This window comes from Meriones unguiculatus, chromosome 6, assembly GCF_030254825.1.
Source record: "Meriones unguiculatus strain TT.TT164.6M chromosome 6, Bangor_MerUng_6.1, whole genome shotgun sequence".
Classification (NCBI taxonomy): Eukaryota; Metazoa; Chordata; class Mammalia; order Rodentia; family Muridae; genus Meriones; species Meriones unguiculatus.
This window is the reverse complement of record NC_083354.1, coordinates 29,962,816-29,983,791: the sequence shown is the minus strand read 5'-3', so window position 1 is coordinate 29,983,791 and position 20,976 is coordinate 29,962,816. Positions and strand designations below refer to the sequence as shown.

At 44.7% G+C, this 20,976-nt stretch overlaps 1 protein-coding gene across 1 annotated transcript in view; it reads left to right on the top strand.

Moving 5' to 3' along the window:
- Window positions 1-20,976, top strand: part of Limd1 (LIM domain containing 1) — a 52,311-nt gene that overhangs the window by 12,890 nt on the left and 18,445 nt on the right. Inside the window, exon 2 of the mRNA XM_021646548.2 lies at window positions 11,556-11,657. Within this exon, the coding sequence (XP_021502223.2) occupies window positions 11,556-11,657 (102 nt within the window). The remainder of the gene's footprint in view (window positions 1-11,555; window positions 11,658-20,976) is intronic.

Sequence of the window (20,976 nt, the reverse complement as noted above, 5' to 3'; positions counted from 1 at the left end):
GCCTCCCGGAGTGTGTTCCCTGGGGAAAGGTATAGAAGGTCTGAAGCTGCTGCCTGCATAGAGGAGCGTGGAGTAGTGGTGATGACTGCACAGATAACTTGCTGGTTCTTTAAATGTTCTCTTCTGTTTAGTGAGTGAAGGCAGAGCACCTAAGACTGATGGTCCCACAGGGTCTAGTATGACAAAAATAGCATTTCCTGTCCAGAAAAGAGGATGATTGGGAATTGGCTTACTGGAGACCGCAGGCTACCAGTCTGCTTGTGTATGCTTTACTGTGGAGCTCTGTATCCTTGCCTAGGCTTAAGCCTCCCAAGAGGCCTCGGGAGGGAAGGTGGCAGGCAGCCAAGTTGGGGCACAGGCTGGAAGGTGTTCCAGGCAGCTTCCATGCTTGGCCTGACAGAGCTGCGTCTGTGCTCTCAGGTGGCAGAGGTTTAACAGAGGCCCCTTGTTGACCAGCCAGAGGTCAGTGTGAGAAACTGTGAATAGACTGGAGCTGGCAGCAACCCCTCTTCTGCTTGTAGTCCTTGACTGCAGCTCTCTGTCTGGCCCGTGCTGGGAGGTGGGTGTCTGCTGTGTGGAAGAGACAGCTCTACCCAAGTTCACAGAGAGCAGAGAAAAAAAGGTGGGGGAAGGAAGGATGGAAATGGTACTTTGGGAGGTCTTTGCCTGCACTGAATGCTCAGGGTCAAGTATGTACCTTTACTCCCTTTTCTGGCCCAACTCTGGAGGTCATTTAGTTAAAGTTCACATCTGGTAGGCTGTGTCCACTCTTAGCAGTCACAGCCTCCCACACCCACCCTCATCAGAGGAAAGTCTAGGAATTTGTGACTGTGGCTTTTTTGTTTGTTCGGTTGGTTGGTTTTCTTTTGGTTTTTGAGACAGGGTTTCTCTGTGTATAGGTCATGGAACTTGCTTTTTTTGAGGCTGGCCCCAGACTCAGGTCTGCCTGCCTCTGCCTCCTAAATGAGTACTGGGACTAAAGGCATACGCCACCATGCCCAGCTGTGATTGTGGTTTTTAAGGACCTTGTTTCCATGCAGCAAAATGTGTAGGTTGGTATGTTTTTGACACTTGCACACTCCCAACAAGACAGAATAATTCTGTCCCTCAGAAAGTTACCTCTTGCCTTTTCCAAATTAGTGCCCATCCACAGGTAACCATTCATCACTTTTTATTTTAACATTATTTAAGAGTTAAGTTTTTAAAAATTACTTTAATTATATATGTGTGTCTGCATGTGGGTGTTTGCACATGAGTACAGATGCTCACGGAGGCTAGAGGCTAAACACACTGGATTCCCTGGACCTGGGGTGATAGGTAAGTGTGAGCTGCTTGATATGAGTGCTGGGAACTGACCTTGGGCCCTCTGAGAAAACAGTACATGCTCTTAACCATTGAGTCATCTCTCTAGCCCCATCTGAGAGGTTTGTTTGTGTGTGTGGAGGCACACATACTACAGCATGCCCTTGGAAGACACAGAACAACTTTCAGGCTTTATTGCTCTCCTTCTATCATATGGGTTCTGGGGATCATGTTCAGGTTGTCAGCTATATTAGTCAGGGTTCTAGAGAAGAACAGAACTGGTAAGAATGAATCCTATCTGTCTGTCTGTCTGTCTGTCTGTCTATCCGTCTATCCGTCTATCTATCTTCTAGCTATCAATCATTATCATCATCTATCCAGAGAGAGGACTTATTAGAATGGCTTACAGGCTGTGGTTCAGCTAGTCCAACAATGGTGTCTACCAATGGAAGGTCCAAGAATCCAGTAATTGTTCGGTCCATGAGGCTAGATGTCTCAGAAAGCACAAGGCAGGGTGAAGCAAAGCTAGCAGCTTATAAAATGTTTAGACAGAGAACTATTAGACTGGAGAGAGAGCAGTTTTGAATGTTTCCTGCTCTGGTAGAAGACCCAGGTGTGGATACTAGCATCCGCATCAGGCGGGTTACAATGACCTGCAACTCCAGCTCCAGGGCAGTCCACCAACGTCCTCTTCTGAGCCAAGGCCACTTGACTCATACATCTACATACTACACACATGATTAAAATAAATCTGCAGACTAGTTGTTCTGAACCTGTGGGTCTCAGCCCGTTTGGGGATTGAACAACCCTTTCACAGGAGTTGTATATTTACATTATAATTCATAACAGTAGCAAAATTACAGTTTTGAAGTAGCAAAGAAAATTATTTTATGGTTGGGGTCAGCATAACATGAGGAACTATATTAAAGGGTCTAGCATTAGGAAGGTTGGGAACCACTGCTTTAGCAAAGAGACGTGCAGGTAAAGGAGAGTGGACATTCAGAAAACATGGGTGTCAGCTTCTTGAAAGAGAACCACACTCAGGCGTCTTTCTAATTTAAATTGTTCAAAGGATCTAATTATAATAAAGTTTAGAGATTAAGGGAAGCTTAAATTTGAGTAAAGTTTTAAAAAAATAAATAAAAATCTATGAACTAGCTTACTTATTTCTCGGAAAGCATTTCCTTTTACAGGGCCAAGAATGGCTCAGTAGGTAATGGTGCTTGCTGTCTAGCGTGAACACCTGAGTTTTCTCCCTGGAATCCACATGGTGGAAGAAAATTGTCTACTGCAAGTTGTCCTCTGACCTCCACACGCAGCACACATGCTGCATAATCCATAAATAAATGTAACAAAAGAAAATTTTCCCTTATAAATGAAATCGAAAGGTGGCCTTATGAAGTACTTTTAAGGATGAGAGAGGAGTGCTAACAGTTAAATTAAGTGACAATTTAAATTCTGGCCCTAAGTGAACATAGTTCATATGTGTTTTTAGCATCCTTGTTTGAGATGTCTTCAGGAAAACAAGTACCATCACTATATGCTGTCTGAGCACTCTATGCCAGAAACACAGACAAAGTGAGAATTCAATAAGTAATAATGAACCCACAAGCTCTGGCCATTTTGTTTGTTACAATTTGCCAAATGTCCTGCTTTCTCCAGTAGCTGGTACTGGCAAACACAGACTCTTTCATTCCTTTTTAAATTACTGATATTAACTCTTAGGTCATACATTTCATACCTTCATGTAGTAATTCTCTCTCACTCTCCCTCTTGCGTGTGTGTGTGTGTGTGTGTGTGTGTGTGTGTGTGTGTGTGGTGTAGTGGAGAGTGGCTACAAAAGATTAAAGAGGCTGCATCAGAATTCAGTGTATTCAGTGGCTTCACTGGAGACAGGAAGAGCCAACACAGGTGCAGAGAGTTATTGCAAGGGTTAGGTAAGGTGTTAATGAGCCCAGTTTGAGGGGTTCTGGAGGCAGGCAGAGCTAAGCCACAGTGTTGCAGGGTTGAGCTGGCTTCAGAGGTAAGGTGTAGGATTTCAGGGACCATAGAGATGAGCTGCATCTGGGTGAATGGATGGAGAGACGACATTTTAAGTAGGCAGTGTCAGTGGTAGAGACTGAGCCGAACTGAAGCCCCTGAGTTCTCTCACCTGCCAGCCCCTTGACACCTCAGCTGGTCAGATGACAGGTCAGTGGATTGGTCGCTGCTGTTGTACTGTTAGATGTCCTTCTCTTTTGGGGTTCAGGTTCTCAGCTGGAATCCCATATTTGAAGTGGGTTTTATCTCCTGATACAAGGAGGACAACTTTTTTTAAAAAAGATTTTATTTAAAAAAATTTCATGTATGTGGATATATGTGTGTGTGTTTGTCTGGGTGTATGGTGTGTGTGAGAGTGCCTAAGAAGGCTACAAGAGAGCATCAGATCCCCTGGACCTGGAGTTACAGGTGGTTGTGTGGTTCCCGATATGGGTGTGGGAGATGACCTCAAGTCTTCTACCGAGCAACAGGGTTCTGAACCACGGAGCCATCTTTCTATCCCCAGGGAGGCCTCTTTTACAAGTGTTTCTTTTCCCTTTTTTCTCCATCCCTCTCTCTCTTTCTTCTCCCTCTCCCCCATCTGTGTGTGTGTGTTGGGGGTCACTCATGGCAGGTACCTGTGGAGGTCAGGAGATGATTTTGTAGAGTTGGTTCTCTCCTTCCACCTTTATGTGGATTCCGGGGGTGGAGCTCAGGTTGTCAGGCTTTCGTCATTGGCTTTCAAGTGCCTTTACCCACTGAGCCACTATGCCAGCCCCTTGACAGGTTTGGGTTTTGTTTGCTATGTTTTTTTTTTTTTAATGTTTTCTAACTGTGTGTGTGTGTGTGTGTGTGTGTGTGTGTGTGTGTGTTTCAGTGCCAAACTAGATAAACTAAACAAACATTGTGCCCCAGCGAAGCACATCTTCAGCTCCTATTTGTGTGCTTTCAAATGCCTTAACTCAGAATGATCCTGTATCAGAGGGACCTGTTTGAGGGAACACGCTCTTCTACCCTTCAGAAGACTTTTAAGGATAAAAACCAGAGTTGGAAGCCTGTGAATAAAGCGATGGTTGGAAAAGTCATTTCCATCTGGTTTCTGAGATTTCCTGGGACTCATTTGAGTTCCCTCCCCCACTCCCATAGCCAGATCCCCGTTTATGCAAGTAACTTTGAACTCAGACTTTAGAGTACAGTGTCTGACACCCCCTGCCCCAACAATGACATTCTCTTTGGGTACCTAGGACTACTGTCAGGCAGACACTTTCATTGTTAGGAAGAGTCCCCCTGTCCAGCCATCGGTCTTTCTAAAGCTCTGACAATCAGCAGTCAGATGCATCCTGTTAAAATCTGAAACAAGGTCTTCTACTGCCTTCAGCCCCACCCTCTTTCCTCCTGGGGCATTGGCACCTGGGAACCCATCTCTGTTCCAGTTTCCTTCCTCTGGACAGGGTTGTCTTCTGCTCTTCCTGAAAGATGGCATGACACTCATGTCTGTGCATGGTACACAGCTCGTTTACTCTACCAGTTTTAAGCTGGGCAGTCTTACTAAGCAAGATTTTCCTAGGAAAAAGATCCTTAATGATTTGCCCTGTATTCTACTCTAAGCTTTGTATAAAATTGATCTTAAAGTCTCATTTTGGGGCTGGGGAAATGTCTCAATGGTTGAAGTGTTTGTCCCATAAGCAAGCATGAGGAGTGGAGTTTGGTTTCCCACAACTCACGTAAATTCTGGGGAGATGTGGCAGTCTGCCTTTAAATTCCAGCTTTGGAAGGTGGAGACAGGGAATCTCCAGAGCCAGACTGGCCATATAGGCGATCTCTGGGTTTGATGAGGGACTTTATCACAATGAATAAGATGGAAGAAAGATGGAGTATGTACGGTTCTGGTATCAGCCGTGGCTCTCCGCGTGCATGTTCACAGAAACTGGTCCGAGCAGCAGAACTATTTGTTCTAAGAAGCTTGGGAAGAGACCTGTGCTTGTCACTGCTCTCCCTCATAGCATTGCTCTCCTGAGTCTACTTCTGTTTCTCTAATTTTTTAAAGAATTTCTTTTATTTTAAGTTGTATTTGTGTTGAGGATCCAGAAGTCGACAGTGGCTCCCCCTGGCACAGGAGTTATGGGAAGTTATGAAGTGCCAGATGTGGGTACTGGGAATGGAACTTTGGTCCTTTGCAAGAGCAGTACATGCTCTTAACCTCTGAGCTATCTCTCCAGCCTTGTTAGTATTGTTTTTATGAGCATATTGGATTTTTTTCCCCTTCAGGAAGAATTCACTGAAATTATTGGGTCACATAGTATGAGTTAAAAAAAAAAAAAAAAGTAATGGGTCAGATTGTCTCCTAAAAATGTGATTTATCCTTTTGGTTCCCTTAGAAGAGTATGTGCAGAAATTCAAGGCGTTGCCTAGTAGCGGGCTGCCAGTGGGTTTAGTGGAAGAAGTGAGGTGAGGTGTCTTAAACTCCCTCTTCCTTTGGGGGGGGGACGACATTAAGGCCAGAAGCTGGAGAGCAAGAACAAATTTACAGTGATTGGGAAATTGCCATCAGAACTTCCTTTCCCACTGAGTGAAGTGAGGCCTTTGCTAGCTTTGAGGCCATGTGTTTGGTGGCAGCTGAAGAAAGCAGGCTAGTGTAATGGCTGTAGCCCCAAGTGGCCTTAAGTACTTCCTTTGTGGGTTAGTGATGGCCTCACCAATTGACTCAGGAACTGCAGAGTTCATGGGAGAGGGTAGAAGCAGGGGTACCCAGAGAATCAGGCAGTGCTAGATTGTGTTGTCTGCATATTCAAGTCTCATTTTCCCTGTCTGGAAAAACTAAAACCAAACCAAAATAAGATCAAATATATGACCCTGTGGAGATCATTGCTATTCAAAGCACCACAGCATCTTTGACTGGGGGCCCGGACTCTCACAGTAGAGTCCACGGCTGTGATATCCAGTGGCAGGAATAGAGAGTGCAGCTCCAAGAGACTGCCCTTCTCACTGCTCAAGGAGCTAAGGTGGGGCAGGCTGGGAAGATGAACCTCTAGGTTTTTGTTTTTTTTTTTTTTTTTTTTTGGGGGGGGGGGTTGTTGTTGAGTTCAGATCCTCAGCCTTAGTCTCCTGATGGCATCAGAAGCCTTCACCTCACAGGTTGCCATCCGAGTTGGCCCTGAACTGGGCCAAAGGAACTTTTAGGGTCTGCTTAAGCCTTAAGTGATGGACAGAGAGGCAGTAAGGATTCTGTTCTAACTGAACTTCTTCTTGGTAGCTTTCACCTTTACACAGAGTAGGGAAGATGCCAGGGCCAGAAATTGAATTTTTTTTTCGGCTCTGAGAGTGTGGGAGATAATATCAATTTGAAGCAACTGCTTTCCCAAAGAATGTTGAAGATGAGGCTGGGTTGAATCTGCATTTGATCCATTCCACTGTGTGACTAGCTTTTTGTTATTCTTCCTGGAACTGCTTGCAGGGCCTGAAAAGGCTCCCTACCATAAACCATATCTATAACCTTTTGTCCATTAAGTATTTAAGAAATACTTATTTTACTTTCTGCATATGTGCTTAGTGTTTGTATACCACATGTATGCAAGAGTCCAAGGAGTTCAGAATAGGTATTAGATCCTTTGGAACTGGAGTTACAGATGGATGTGAGCTGCTCTGTGGGTACTGGAAGCCAAACCCAGGTCTTCTGCAAGAGCAGTATAGTGCTCTTAACTGCTGAGCTATCTTTCCAGCCCCAGTAATGCAATTATTTATTTTATGTGTATTGGTATGCATACAATGACCAGGAGGCCAGAAGAGGGCGTTGCATTTTCTGTAACTTAAGTTCCAGAGAAATGACTCAGAGACAGCTACATCACCAAAGCCCACCTCATCATGGGTGACAGCTCTCAAAGCTGGGAACCTGGAGCATACTGTACAGCCTGCATGCAGCCCAGCAGAGACTGGAACATCAGACTGGATTGATCTTTGGCCTAAAACAGCTCAAAATAAAAAAAAAAAAAAGAAAGAAAGAAAGAAAATAAAAGAAAGGAAAGGAAGGAAAGAAAGAAAGAAAGAAAGAAAGAAAGAAAGAAAGAAAGAAAGAAAGAAAGAAAGGTAAACAGAGCATAGGAACCAAAGGTTTTCCTGAGACTTGGGCACAACAGTAGTTGCTAGAAAAATGCAGCTAAGGCCACAGTGAGGTTCTACCATACCCCTGTTAGAACAGGTAGCATTACAAGTTAACTGTGCCAAGTGCTGGCATGTATGTGGAGAAACTAAGTCTCCTAAACTGCTGGTGGAATGTCAGATGACCTTCCTTCTTCAGAAGACAGTAGGGCATTTGATGGAGTACTTGCCTAGCATGGAGGATGTCCTGAGAAGCCCTGTGTTCCATCGCCAGCACATATATGTATTCTCAGTATGTGATGGTGAAAGGACCAGGCTTGACCCTTCCCCCCAAAAGTCATCAGTCTCAAGAACTAAGCCATAGGTCACCAATTCCAGGAATAAGAAAGCCATAAAATTCCCTAACCTAGGAATAGCCTGGAGGTAATCACAGGAATGGGAAGGTATCTTGTCTCAGGGTGGGCATCTGTGCTGGGCAGCCCACCAACCTAACATTCCTGAGGTCGATAGATAGCTTGCTCAGTGTTAGTTATGTTAGTTGGCAATCACTTTGTAACAAGCCTGCCCTTGCTGAATGTCATCCAACTGTGTGACTGCGAAGCTGGGAATTCGGGTTCTTGCTCAACCCCCAAATAAAAACCCTGCCATGTAGCTGCTCAGGGCTGTCCTCTCTGATCCACTGCATTGGTGATGAGGGAGAGACCAAGCTTAAGCCTGAATAAAGCTCTTTGCTCTTGCACACATGGTTCGGCCCCTGGTGGTCTTTGGGGACCTTAAGATCTGGGCACAGCGCCGGGACAGTGGAAGCAGGAGGTCCCAAGAGTCACAGCTATTCCTGGGTATTTGGACAGTTTGAGGCTCGCCTGGGTCATGCCAGACCTTGGGAGTTCTTTGTTTTGTTTGTTTTTGAGACAGGGTTTCTCTGTATAGCATTGGCTGGCCTGGAACTCACTCGCTCTGTAGACAAGGCTGGCTTTGAACTCAGAGATCCACCTGTCTCTGCCTCCCAAGTGATGGGAAAGGGTTGCTCCACCACTGCTCAGCTGAGATCCTGGTTTGTTTGTTTGTTTGTTTAAAAAAGTAAATGGTTGGATAGCTTCATAGGAAGTTAACCATACCATACACCAGCTGTGATACCCACCCATTCCACTTCTAGGACTTCATATGCAGACATTGATAGCAGCAGTGTGTAAGAGCGCTCAAGTGGAAACATCTTTGTGATTGGATGAGTGGGCAATTGCAGTGTAGTCTGTTTCTACCCCGAATACTCAGCAAACAGGAACAAACTGTTGATATCCTCCAGGACAAGAGTAGATCCCAAAATAATTATGCTGTGACAGAAGCCAGATAAAGAGGTATAGTCCAGGTCTGCTTATATAAACTCGTGACATAAACTAATCTGGGTTGATAATAAACAGATCCGTGGAAGGGAGTGCGAGAGTGGATTACAAAGGGAAAGTAGGACGTGGGACTCGCTAGGGTGGCTGGTATTCTTGCTTTTTTCATTGTGCGGATTATGTCGGTGTTTATCATTGTCGACATGTGTCAGTTCACACCTTTAAATGTAGATGACGAGGTGGCAAGATGCTCAGCGAGTAACAGCAGGTACTGCTAAGTCTGCTGACCTAACACTCTGTCCCTAAAACTCACATGATGAAGGTAGAGAACAGACTCCCAAAGTTCTTTTCTGACTTCCAAATGCAAACCATGCTCTGCACACACATAAACACAAATGCACACACACAGAATAAATGTGTAGACAATTCGCTGAATGTCACACCTCACAAAAGCTGTTCTTACACACCTGCACACCTTGCACTCAGGAGGCTGATAGGAGTTTTGCTAAGAGTTTGAGGTTAGCTCAGGCTGTAGAGTGAGATTTTGTCTCAAAAAAGCAAAAAATACATTAGTAAATTAATCAGTCTCTCAGTTAGGTGAATGGATTAAAGGGCAGCTAGTTTGCGGGGGGGGGGGGGGGAGGGGACACACCCATTTTCCCTCTCTTTATGCCTCCCTTATTTTCCTCTTGACTCAGTGATAGCTGTTGACATTTTCTTTCTTTTGGGATATTTGTTCAAATCTTGTGGCCTCAGGATTGTGTCTGAAGAAAGTCAACAGCTTTTTCTTTTCCTCTTGGATTGAGTGGATTGAGGCCACTTTGTAAGGCCTCATGCAGGACCCAGTAAAGTTGGGGAGCCCCTTTACCCACTGTGGGAGAACAGTTTCCCCCAGGGTAGTCTGAATCCAGTCACCTTTGCTCTTCATCCCATTGCAGCATCTGGAAAGTCTGACTCCAAGTGATAGAGAAATGTTTATATTGAACAAGTGCTGTCTAGACTACCGGGCAAAGGGACAGGGCACAGGACTGCAGCCATTTGCAGAAGGATACATTTTTATGGGAGGGAACATGTGGCTGTGGCTGAAGTTTTAGACGAATGGCTTTTGGTGTGGGCATGGGGGGCAACAAGACAAAATGGGAAGGTCGCACAGAGATAAGATGGGCCCAGATGTTGTCTTGCAGACCTACTAGTAGTATAACTTTTCCAGACTTTGGCTTGCAGGGGGCGGGGAGACAGTAGGGCCTCTTTTATGAAGGTCTGCATGATAGGCACATGTTTCCCAGAGATGAACTATGACTCACTTTTTTTTCTCCTACCTTTTCTCTCCAAGAGGAACTTTTCTATCCATTTACCACTCATCACCCACACCAAACATCTGTCCTGATGATACAGCTTTGCATGCAATGTTCCTTACTTCATGAACAACAGTTTGAACATGGAGCTTTCCTACTTGCTTTTTGTCTGTGCTTGGCTGTCCACATGGTAAGGAACAATGCTTGCAGCCCAAGGAAATGAATTCAAGATCTGAAAGGGAGACAGGAGGCTGGAGACAGTAGGTAACAGGCCTCAGATAAGGAAGAACTAGGAGGGAACATTGGCAGGGTTCAGAGAGTGGGGAAGGCTTGTTCCCTGGGTAGTCCTGGGAGGCTGGTGGCCATGAGGTTCCTTTTGGAGATGCCATCCATCTTTGCCCTAATCCTTATAGCAAGGTTTGATGGCTATCTGACCTTTTCTCCCCCTGAGCCTTAATGAGAGGCGTTCACCTCTTGGGTGTAGGCTGGCAGATGTATGTAATGTGCAGTGTATGTATATATGTGTTTTGTCTTTGCCTGAGTGGTTGATTTGGGGACATTTTATAAAGAGTGTAGTACCTAAGACCTTCTTAGTGGTGATTGGTTTGTCAATTTAAAATCAGCTGTGGCTGGGCATAGTGGTACATGCTTTTTATCCCAGCATGTATGAATTAGAGGCAGGCAGATTTCTATGAATTCAAGGCCAACCTCGTCTACATAGTGAGTTCCAGGACAATGCGCTACATAGAAAGACCCTGTCTTGAGAAGGGGTTAAAAAAAGGAACTCTGAGGCAGAGGCAAGTGGATCTCTTCAAGTTCTTCAGGATCTCTGAATTCAAGGTCAGCCTGGTCTACATAGCAAGTTCCAGGATAGCCAGGGGCTACATAGAGAGACTTTATCTCAACAAATCATCAATCAATCAATTAATAAAAAAAATAGGAGCTCTGGAACAATGCAATAAGTTGGTTACCTGCTTGAGTACTAGGAAAGCTCCAAAACATATACAAATAATTTATATAAAATTAAAATTCTAGCCAAGCATGCTGACACGTACCTGTAATCCTAGCACTCAGGAGACTGAGGTAGGAGAATTGTCATATATTTGTATATGTATATGTCATATATATATGATATATACATGCCATTGTGAGTTATATAAACAGTTCTAGGCAAGGCTGGGCTACAGAGTAAGACCTTGTCTCAATATGTTTAAGCATATTCAGATACTTTTGAGATTAGATCCTCCCAGCTATGTTATAGTCATAGTTTGGTTAGGGTTTGGTTTTCTGAATCGTGGGAGCCTTTGAAAGCTCTGGGCAGGTGTGGGGTCAGTGTGTGTGTATGTGGGGTATTGATGGTAGCTGTTTTTTCACTTGTAAGGACTGAGCACTGAAAAATTTGTAGATGTGGTATTGTGGTATGGGAGGGTGTTCTGCTTTGCTCATTGGCATTTTCATGACTTTTTAATCCCAGTTCTCTCCTGACTTGTATTTTCTTGCCTTTTAGGAGCCTGTGTGAAGTGCAGCAAAGGGGTGTTTGGAGCTGGCCAGGCCTGTCAGGCCATGGGGGACCTCTACCACGATGCATGCTTCACCTGTGCAGCCTGCAGTAAGTGTGCAGCAGCCGGGGTGGAAAGAGGGACTGAAGACCAAGAGGGAAGGCTGTAGGGATGGAGCCTCATGCTTCCTACATCCTAGACAGTTGCTCTACCGTGGAGTCACACTCCAGCTGGAGTATCGGTTAGAGCAAGGGTGCTTAACCCCCAGCACAAGGCTAATGAGGTGAGGTGACATCTCTAAATACTTAAGAGAGTCGTGGTAAGTTGAGTGGTTTCAAAGTCATCCTTAACAACATTAGGGAAGAGATGCTCAGTGCCCTGTCGCTTATCTCCCCTACTTTGGAGGCCACACAAGTAGAGACTGTTAATCAGTTACTATTCCTGGTGTGAGGTGATGGGTTGAACTGATGGCAGCTGCTTATTGTGGAGTCTGTCAGACATGATGTTTGCATGTCTGACTCAGTTGTGGATTATGTTGATGGTCTCTGCTGAAGAATAATATAAAGGAGGTTTTGTAAAAGTTCCTTTCTCCTCCCTCCCTTTTTCCTGCCCTTCCTTCCTGTTTTGAAAGTTATCTCTTAGCTTGAGCCCTGGTGCCACATATAATCCCAGAATTCAGCACTTGGGGTGGCGGGAGGGGGGTGGATTTCAGTTCAGCCAGTCTGGTCTACAGAGTGAGTTCTAAGACAGCCAGGGCTACACAGAGAAACCTTGACTCAGAGGTGGGGGGAAGTGGAGAGGGAGGGAAGAAGTCATCTCTTTACTGGGTCATAATGCCACACAAAAAACAATTTCTGCCATTCTGTCTTAATTCCCATAAGGAGCCTTCCTGTCAACTCAACCTTTTCTGTGCATATATTCTACTCCATGAGTGTGATCATTGGTTCCGGGCAATTTGGCAAAGTGAGCCAACTCTGTTGAAGTGGACGGTGGCAAGACACTGATGTGTCACCGTCTTTGCATGTGAACAATGAGAGCATAACACATAAGTGTCAGAGAAAAATTAGGAACAGCATGTAGATAACATATATATGAAATATGTTAGGCAAAGTTTCTTTGGTGGGGCTGAAGAGATGGTTGATAGTAACCCAGTGGCTACTTTTAGAGAAGGGCATGGGTTTCTTTCCCGGCACCTACAGAGTGGCTCAGAACTGCCTGCAACTCCAGCTCCAGGGAATCTGATGCCTCCTCTGGCCTCCATAGGGCCAGGAGTGTACATGGTGCGTAGACGTACATGCAGGCAAACACCCAGACATGTATAAAAAAATGAAATCATAACATATTTTTTGAAATGTCATTGGTGGCAGGGAGACACAGCCCAGGACTGCAGCCACAGCCCTAGGGACTTCCCACTCAGATTAAGCCAGGTCCTTGACCACATAAAAGGAAATTTAAGATGGATCAATGTGAAGTAAAGTTAGTGAATTTGTTAAGCAGAGATGAGATTAGTACATGCTTCAAGTTAAAGCATGATGGAGAGAGAAAAAAGGGGGAGGGAGGGAAGGAATCCTATAGACTAAATGGTAGAGTACTCGTGTAGCGTGCATTGAAGTCCTGGGCTCAGTTCCCAGTACCAGATAAATCAAGCATGATGGCGAACAGCTATAATCCCAGCGTGCAGATCCAGAGGTCAGGATCTCCTTTGCTACATAGCAAGTTCAAGGATAACCTGAGCAACGTGTGCAAAATAAAAATTATCTTTGATCTTTGGCTCTTACAACTGTTTTTCTTTTATTTTTGAGGTTATAATATAATTAAATCATTTTTCCTTTCCCTTTCCTCCAAATACTTCAATATACTCATTTACTCCTCCTTGCCGCCTTTCAAATTGATGTCCTTTTTTTTTTTTTCATTAAATGTTGTTACCTAGGTGTGTGAGTGTGAGAGTGTATTTCTAAATACAGCCTTCTGCAGCCTGTAGGAAGTTGCTTGTATGTTTGTTTTGAGGACTGACATTTGCCAATTAGTATGCTCTTCCCTGGGAAGACTAACAACTCTTCTTAATATTTGCTCTGTTTACCAGGAGAAAGGAAAGATATACCAAGGAGAGACTTTTTTCCTTTAAAAACAAAAATCTCAGGCAGTTGTTTGAACTGGGAAAGCTGTTGGCAGGTGGAAGCCTACTGATGATTATGGGACCCGCCGTAACAAAGTGCCATGGACCAAGTGGCTGGTGAACAGCTGCCTGGCTGTTCACAGGGAGGCCCTGGACAGCACCGGCATAGTTAGTGTTTGAGGGGGCCTGCTTCCTGGTTCATAGATGGCCTTTCTGAAGTCCTCACAGAAGGGGGATGGAAGCTCTCAGAAAGGGACTTCTCTGAGTGGTCCTAGAGCCCTGGCCTATTTCACAAAACTGTCTCCCAACACCTGACCTTTAGTATGAACACTTTGGAGCTTGGCATCTCATCATAAGAATATTAGGGAAACACAGACATTCAGTCCTGTGTAGATGCACCAACCATTTTTACCTGTGGTTGTGTGAATAGCATCTATTCCTTAATGAACTATTTAGACTGCCTCAAATGGTAGAACACAGACACTTATGGACTAAGGTGGAACCTGGGCTCTTCTAAGTTTTGAATATAACTTTCATTGTGTTTTTGCTTGAGGGCTTTTTTCCACTAAGGCCAGAGTCATTGCTGGTAGAATTTGGGTTTTGAGGCTGGAGCTCCCAATTGCTTTATAGTAAGATGGCAGACCTCTGTCGTTCTTAGGTGCCTTTATTGCCTTTGGCCTCAGCAAAGTCCCCTTTAGCAGATGTTGCCTTTCCACCTGGGACATTTAGAACTGTGAGCTGAATAACCTTTTATTCTTTATAACTACTCAGGCTGTGCTATTTAGTGATAGCATAGAAAACAGACCAAACTGAAAAGAGTATGGCATATGTGCCACCTTGCTGGGTCCTTATCCTAACGTTAAAGGAATGACACGTGCAGAAGAACTTGGAGGACACTGAGAAACAATCTCACACTGTGGCCAAGGAGGTCAGTGGACACTCTATTCTGGTCATTGGCCAGAAGGCCTCATATCTCTGTAAAAATGAGAGGATGGAAGCAAGCTCCCTCTTACCTTCTTTGTGTTTAGGAAGCTACATACAAGGCATTCTGCCAAGACTAAGGGCAGACCTTTGTCTCTCTAGGTATGGGCATGATGAGGGATTCCCATGCATAGATTTGCACATTCACCCAGGCCTTGATGAATAGCTGTGTTTATTTTTAGTAATGAGAACCACAAAGACCAAGTTAAAGACAGAATAAACCTATTGCTTTAGCCTTGTAGTGCATCTGTCTCCACTTTGGTGTTCCCCTTCAGTTTTTATCCAAATCTGTACACTTTTTATATTTGTGACCAGAATATAATCACGGTGCACCCTCTTATTTAGCAGCTGTAATTGCACCAGTACTCACATCATAACCCCTCTTAGTCACTCCACAGTCTATGGTATTCAGCTCCTTCTGGCTTATGAGTTATTAAATGTTTCGTTCAGTTTTTTCCTTCTACTGGGCTGTTTCCTTGGAGTTTCTTCCTGTAAGTAGGCTTTCTGGGAGTGGAAGTGTAAGCATTGGGTTGTTCTTGTTTCTTGATGAGCTCCTCAGCCCTTGAGTGTTTGGTTGCCATAGAGACATGTGCCATGGTCTTACTTCTGCGACTAATGTCCTATGAACCTGTGGTGGCTATGGCCCCAACAGGAGGCTTTTAGGAAGCTATTGGAAAAAACAGGAGCTCCTCGGCAATGCTGGCTTACACTATCAAGAAACTTGGCTAAGCATTCATCTCTGGTGGAAGTGGGTTTAGCATGAGAAGGAAGGAGTGTGCTGACTTGTGCGGGTCTTGTGGAGTTTCCTTTGGCACTTTCTAGGACAGGCTAAAAGGGAGAAAGTTGGCAAGGCCTTATATAATCCCAGGCAGTTTGTGTCAGGAAAAGTAAGATTGTTGTTGTTTGGGTCAGAATGTATGTGTGCATCTGTGGGAATAGTTGTAGAGGCCAGGGGGAAACTGTGGGTACTGGCTATCAGGAGCTGTCCATTTTGATTTTCTTCTTTTATTATGTTTCTTTTGTGTGGGTGAGTGAATTCAACAAGTACACTTGTAGACTTGGTTCTATTATACAATTTGTAGAGTTGGGTCTCTTGTAGGGTTAGTTCTCTTGTAGTGTTGGTTCTATTGTAGACTTGGTTCTTTTATACAACTTGGAGAGTTGTATGATAACTTAGAGAGTTGGCTCTCTCTCTCTTTTCTACCATGTGCCTTTTGAAGATCAAACTCAAGCTATCAGACGTGGTGACCAGCATTGTTTACCCACTGAGCCATTTTTTGGCCCATCTACCTTGTCTTTTGAGATGAGATTTCTCATTAGCCCAGGGGTCACCAATTAGGCTAGATTAGCTGGCCAGTGAGCCCATTGGATTGTCTGTCCCCAACTTCCCAGCAGTGGGATTATAACACACTCAACAATGCCTGTTTGTTTTTGTTTGTTTGTTTGTTTTTGTTTTTAATGTGGATTTAGAGACCAGGTCTTCAGGTTTACACAGCAAGTACTTTCCCAATTTAATATCTCCCCACCCCAAGCAGGTTCTAGTCAGCCATTTTGTTTTCCTTATCAAGTCTCAATCTGCCTCTGAGATCCAGAACCCTTTTCCTTGACTTTATTCATGACCTTACCAACCCAGCTTTGGAAACACTCATATATTCTGAATTAATGGAACTTGAACCAACAAATTTGTGGCAAGCCTGCTCTCTCAATAGAGGCACTGTAATACTGCAGGTAATGTGATGTTACATCTAGCTTACCATGGGTGTGATGCTCCAAGTGCCTCACTAAGTCCTTATTATGATCCAGGGAGTTCTGCTATTGCTCTCATTTTACAACCCAGCCTGGTATGTTGAGTCTGTCATCCCAAACAGCTTGATTCAGAATCTTGTGGATCCTCAGCCCTTCCTCATCACCCCTGAGCTCAACTCCCTTTACTGAGAGAGTATACTAGCCAGAGGAGGGAGCTGGTACTGAGTGGCCATCTTGCCTTGATGGTCAAGCTGCTGAGTTGGGCAGGGCCTTGTGATAACAGGCTTGGTGTACAGACCCTCTCAAGTGAGTGTGGAAGGTAGCCTAGACTAATGGTACTCAAGAGGAGACCCTCTTCCTGTAGGAAAGTGAAGGACTCATTTCCAATGGTGGTTTGAACTTTGTGGCCTTTGAGTTCCCAGCTGTCCCAGAATTCTTCACTGTGTTCAACACCTAAGTCTGAGTTGAGTGAGTTAGCTGAAGGTCAAGAATGTAAGAAAGGAAGGAGATGAAACAGTAAGGGGTGGGCCAGAAAGAACCCCAAACAGGCTGGAGCTGGGCAGAGAGTGGACAGGTCAGGAAACCCAAGAGAGGTGGCCAGAACATAGTGTGCGTTCAGAGTCCCTATGCTCCTCTCAAGGTTACACTAAACTAGATGACCATGCATGGTTTCCCAGGCTAGACTAAGATGTCCCAGGGACCATGAAGTCTTCAACTGGGAGAGGTCATCGGATTCTTCATGCTTCTTCCCAGGCTTGGCCAAGCCTGGGAAATGTATCCAGGAGGTATGCTTGGTGTGACCCCCCCTTACTGCTACATCCCCATTCAAAGCGCCTCTTGTTGCACAGTTGTGTGGAAATTGTCATCTTTTCCCTGTCAGCACCTTAGGTACCCCAGTGTCTCATCTGCCTCTCCAGCTTTAAGGGAAGCCTCTCATATCTCAGCTGTCACACCAGGTGCTGGGGTTCTACTCTTAGGTGTCCTTGGCTCTCCAGTTGTCCAAACTGTCCTTCTCCCTCTGTTTCTAAGATGTCCTCTTAAATATTTGTTTTCCCTCTGGCTCCCCCTCCCCTTTCTTGGTTCCTTCACCAACATCTCTGCACCTGCTGGTGGTGATGTCTGTCTCATTACCACTGTTGTAATGTGTGTCACCATGAAGCCCTCACTCCATCTTCTCATGCCTGTCTGTTGCCTTCCAGCCATATTCATGTCACACAATAGGACCTGGGGCCTCAATGTGAGCGGGGAGTTAGAAAATGATCAAGTCCACAGTTTGTCTTGTTACTCCTTATGGCATTTGTGTTCCTGACCTTCTTTGTGAGTGGCTTTCAGCCTCAAGGAGCCTGTTAGAGCAGAGGCTTCCTTGCTCCCTGCAGAGATGGGTCTTGACACATGGCCCAGGGCTCACACCCATGGCCAGCATCCTGAGGGCTCACCAAAGGCTGCTGGAATCTTGGTCTGTGTTCCTGGAGTTGACCTTACTTATCCCTCTATCTTGTGGCTTTCCAGCCCTCGGGCTCCTCCTCCTCTCTAGACCTACACTGTTCACAGCAGCAGCCACTGGCCACACGTATGCTAAGGTGACTGAGGTACTAAATATTTCATTTTACTTAATTAATTAGTCAAACTCGAGTTATGACATGTAGCTAGTGGCTACTGTTTGAACAGTGCATGTGAAACCTTTGATTTTGCATCTTTTCTAATCAGAGTTTATTCATTAGTGATAAATTATCAGTAAAATTTATTTTTGTGTTTTCTATGTCACAAATTTAGTATAGTCACATTGTATAAAACAAAAAATGACTGTGGATACACTCACATGTAGCTCAGTACCAGGAAAACATCAACTCACCTGTACTGTGGAGACAGTTTCCTACTGATATGATCTGTGTTTGCTTTTATGCCCATTTTTTTCCACTTAGGACATCCCACGTCTTTTCCCTCTTGCATCGTCATCTTCAGAACCACCTGCTACACAAGATTCTGTTGTTTATGACTTTGGTGAGCCCTTGGTTTGCTTTTTGGCAGATTAAAAAGTCGAGGGGGAGAGATCACCATGTGTACTCCAAACAGCAGGAGGGTCGAGGGTGGGTGTGGGCCCTGAGGCACAGTTTTCAGGAGCAAGACATGCTTTCAGGTCTCTGAACAGCCTGGGAGTCTGACAAATACAACTCCTGGACAGAGGCCATAGGCTTCTCAGTGGCCAGAGCAAAGCCACCCCACGTCAGCAACCCCTGCAGCAGACGCTGCCCAGCCGTGTACTGTGTGGACACTGAGAAGGGAGTAGAGAAGTAGTGGGGTATGTATGAGTGGTTTCCTCGGGTAGGTTTCTCTAAGCAGACGTATAGCCTAACAGGGTCTGGTACAATGCTAGGCTTTCCTGTCTGCCAGGATCCCTGCTTCTGTCATTTTCTAGAAATCTGCTAAGGAGTCCAGAGGCAAGAGGACTCCAGAGGAGGCCTGAGTGTTTCTACTTTCCGCCTTGTCCTGGGCCAGGCGAGCTTTCAAGGCCAGTGAGACTATGAAGTGCACTAAGATCCGCTCATTTTAGCTTCGTGGATGTTACTGATTTGTCAGGCATCATGGCGCACATTTGTTATCCTACCACTCAGAAGGCTGAGGCAAAAGGAGTGAGAGTTCCAGGCTAGCTGAGCTAGAGTGACATGCTGTCTCCAACAATAGCAGCAATAAAATAAATTATTTCTTCCTGTTTTACTTTGTGTTTAGCAGTACGCTGTAAGAGCAAACCTCTTCTGGAAAAGGCTGTTTATCAATCCCCCAGTCACAGCTGGTCACCAGGTCCTCAGAATATACTCATTCAGCCTAGAGCTCAACTAACGTTCTTTCATTTTTAGAGACAGGGTCTTCCTACTCTTAGCCCAGCCTGGGCTTGAATTGAGTGCTGTGTAAGTCTGCCCTTGATGTTGTGGTAATCCTGCTGTCTCAGCCTCCTGAATGCTAGGATTATAGACCATATTATTATACACCACACTTGTCCTGGAGCTGAATTGTTTTTATCCCTTGGAGTTGCAGTTAACAAGCAGTTGTGAGGTGCCTAGCTCCTTATGTGGGTTCTGGGATCTGAATTCTGGTCCTCATGATTGTGCAGTTGATGGCTTTAACCACTAGGCCATCTCTTTGGCCCAGAACTGGACTTTTTTATTTGCTTGTTTTTTTGTTTTGTTTTGTTTTGTTTTGAGACAGGATTTCTCTGTGTAGCCTTGACTGTCCTGGGCTTGCTTTGTAGACTAAGCTGGCCTTGAACTCACAAAGATCTGCCTGCCTCTGCCTCCCTGAGTGCTGGGATTAAAGGTGTGTACCACCATGCCCAGCTCAGAACTGAACTTTTACTATTACTATTAATTACATTTATATGTGAATTTACATTTACATTTATAGTCTCATGGGCCTGTTAGCCACTGTGGACAACACAAGACATAAACTAATCTAGATGACTGCTAATTTTTACTTCCTTTAATGATAAACTCATCTCCTTGCTGGGAAACCTTTGCAGTTTTAGCCGTCAAGAAAACATTTGTAGTGAAGTTAGCCAATAGCCAACTACTTTTTTTAGAATTTTTTTTCTCTCATTCCTATTTCTAGAAGAGAGGATGCTGTTATTGCTTGTCAGATAAAATGGCCTTTTTGTGCCCCCTCAGTGCTGCCCCTGTCACGTATCCACTGGTTTTATCTATTGAGGTACTCTGAAGGCTAATGTGAAATATTTATGTACTACATGTACAGGAAATGGTTTTGAATGGCTTTCTTGAACATTTATCAGTCGACATTTTATAAACTATGTGGTAATAGAAACATTAAGAATTTCTTTGACTTGTATTCCCCAACTCAGGGAAAATGTTATTTGGTACATAGCTAGTGTTCATACCTCCAGCTGTGTCCAACCTGGGGGGATTCCTCTTATGGAAACTTTTTTTTTTTTCTCTTTTAAGACAGGGTTTTATGTAGCCCAAGCTGACCTAAAACTTTTGAAGTAGAGAGACTGGTCTTGAACTCCTGAGTTTCCTGTTTCTGCCTCCTAAGTGCGTGGAATGTAGGAATGCATCTTCTTACCTAGCTGGAAAACAGGAGATTCCAAGTCTAGAATTCTAAAGTTACAGCACTGACTCCTATCCGGATGTATGTGTGCTTGATGCTTGTCATCCAGTGCTATGATTTGACCACAATGCATTGCACCAGATGAAATCCTGGTTCAGAGACAAGGCCAGAGGCATTCTCTGGCCCAGTGGTTTTCAGTGATCCCCGAATAAGTCTGTCATTGGTAGATGGAACTTACTAGGAACATGGGTTATCAGCATCTTCGCATCCATACTCGAACCAGGAACTCGGGGGTGGGCCAGCACTAACAGATCCACAGGTGGTGGCATGTGGGTGTGGAGAGTTGTGTGTTTACAGGTGTGACTCCATAAAGGACATTTGATGGCCTTACTGTTGTGCTCTGCCTGATTCTCTTGAGACAGGTCTCTCACTGAACTTGGAGCTAGGTTGGTAGCCACCAAGTCCCACTGTTCCTCCTGTCTTCCCTCTGCTTCAGCCCTTGTAGAGTCAGTGTTTGCATTGCAGCACCA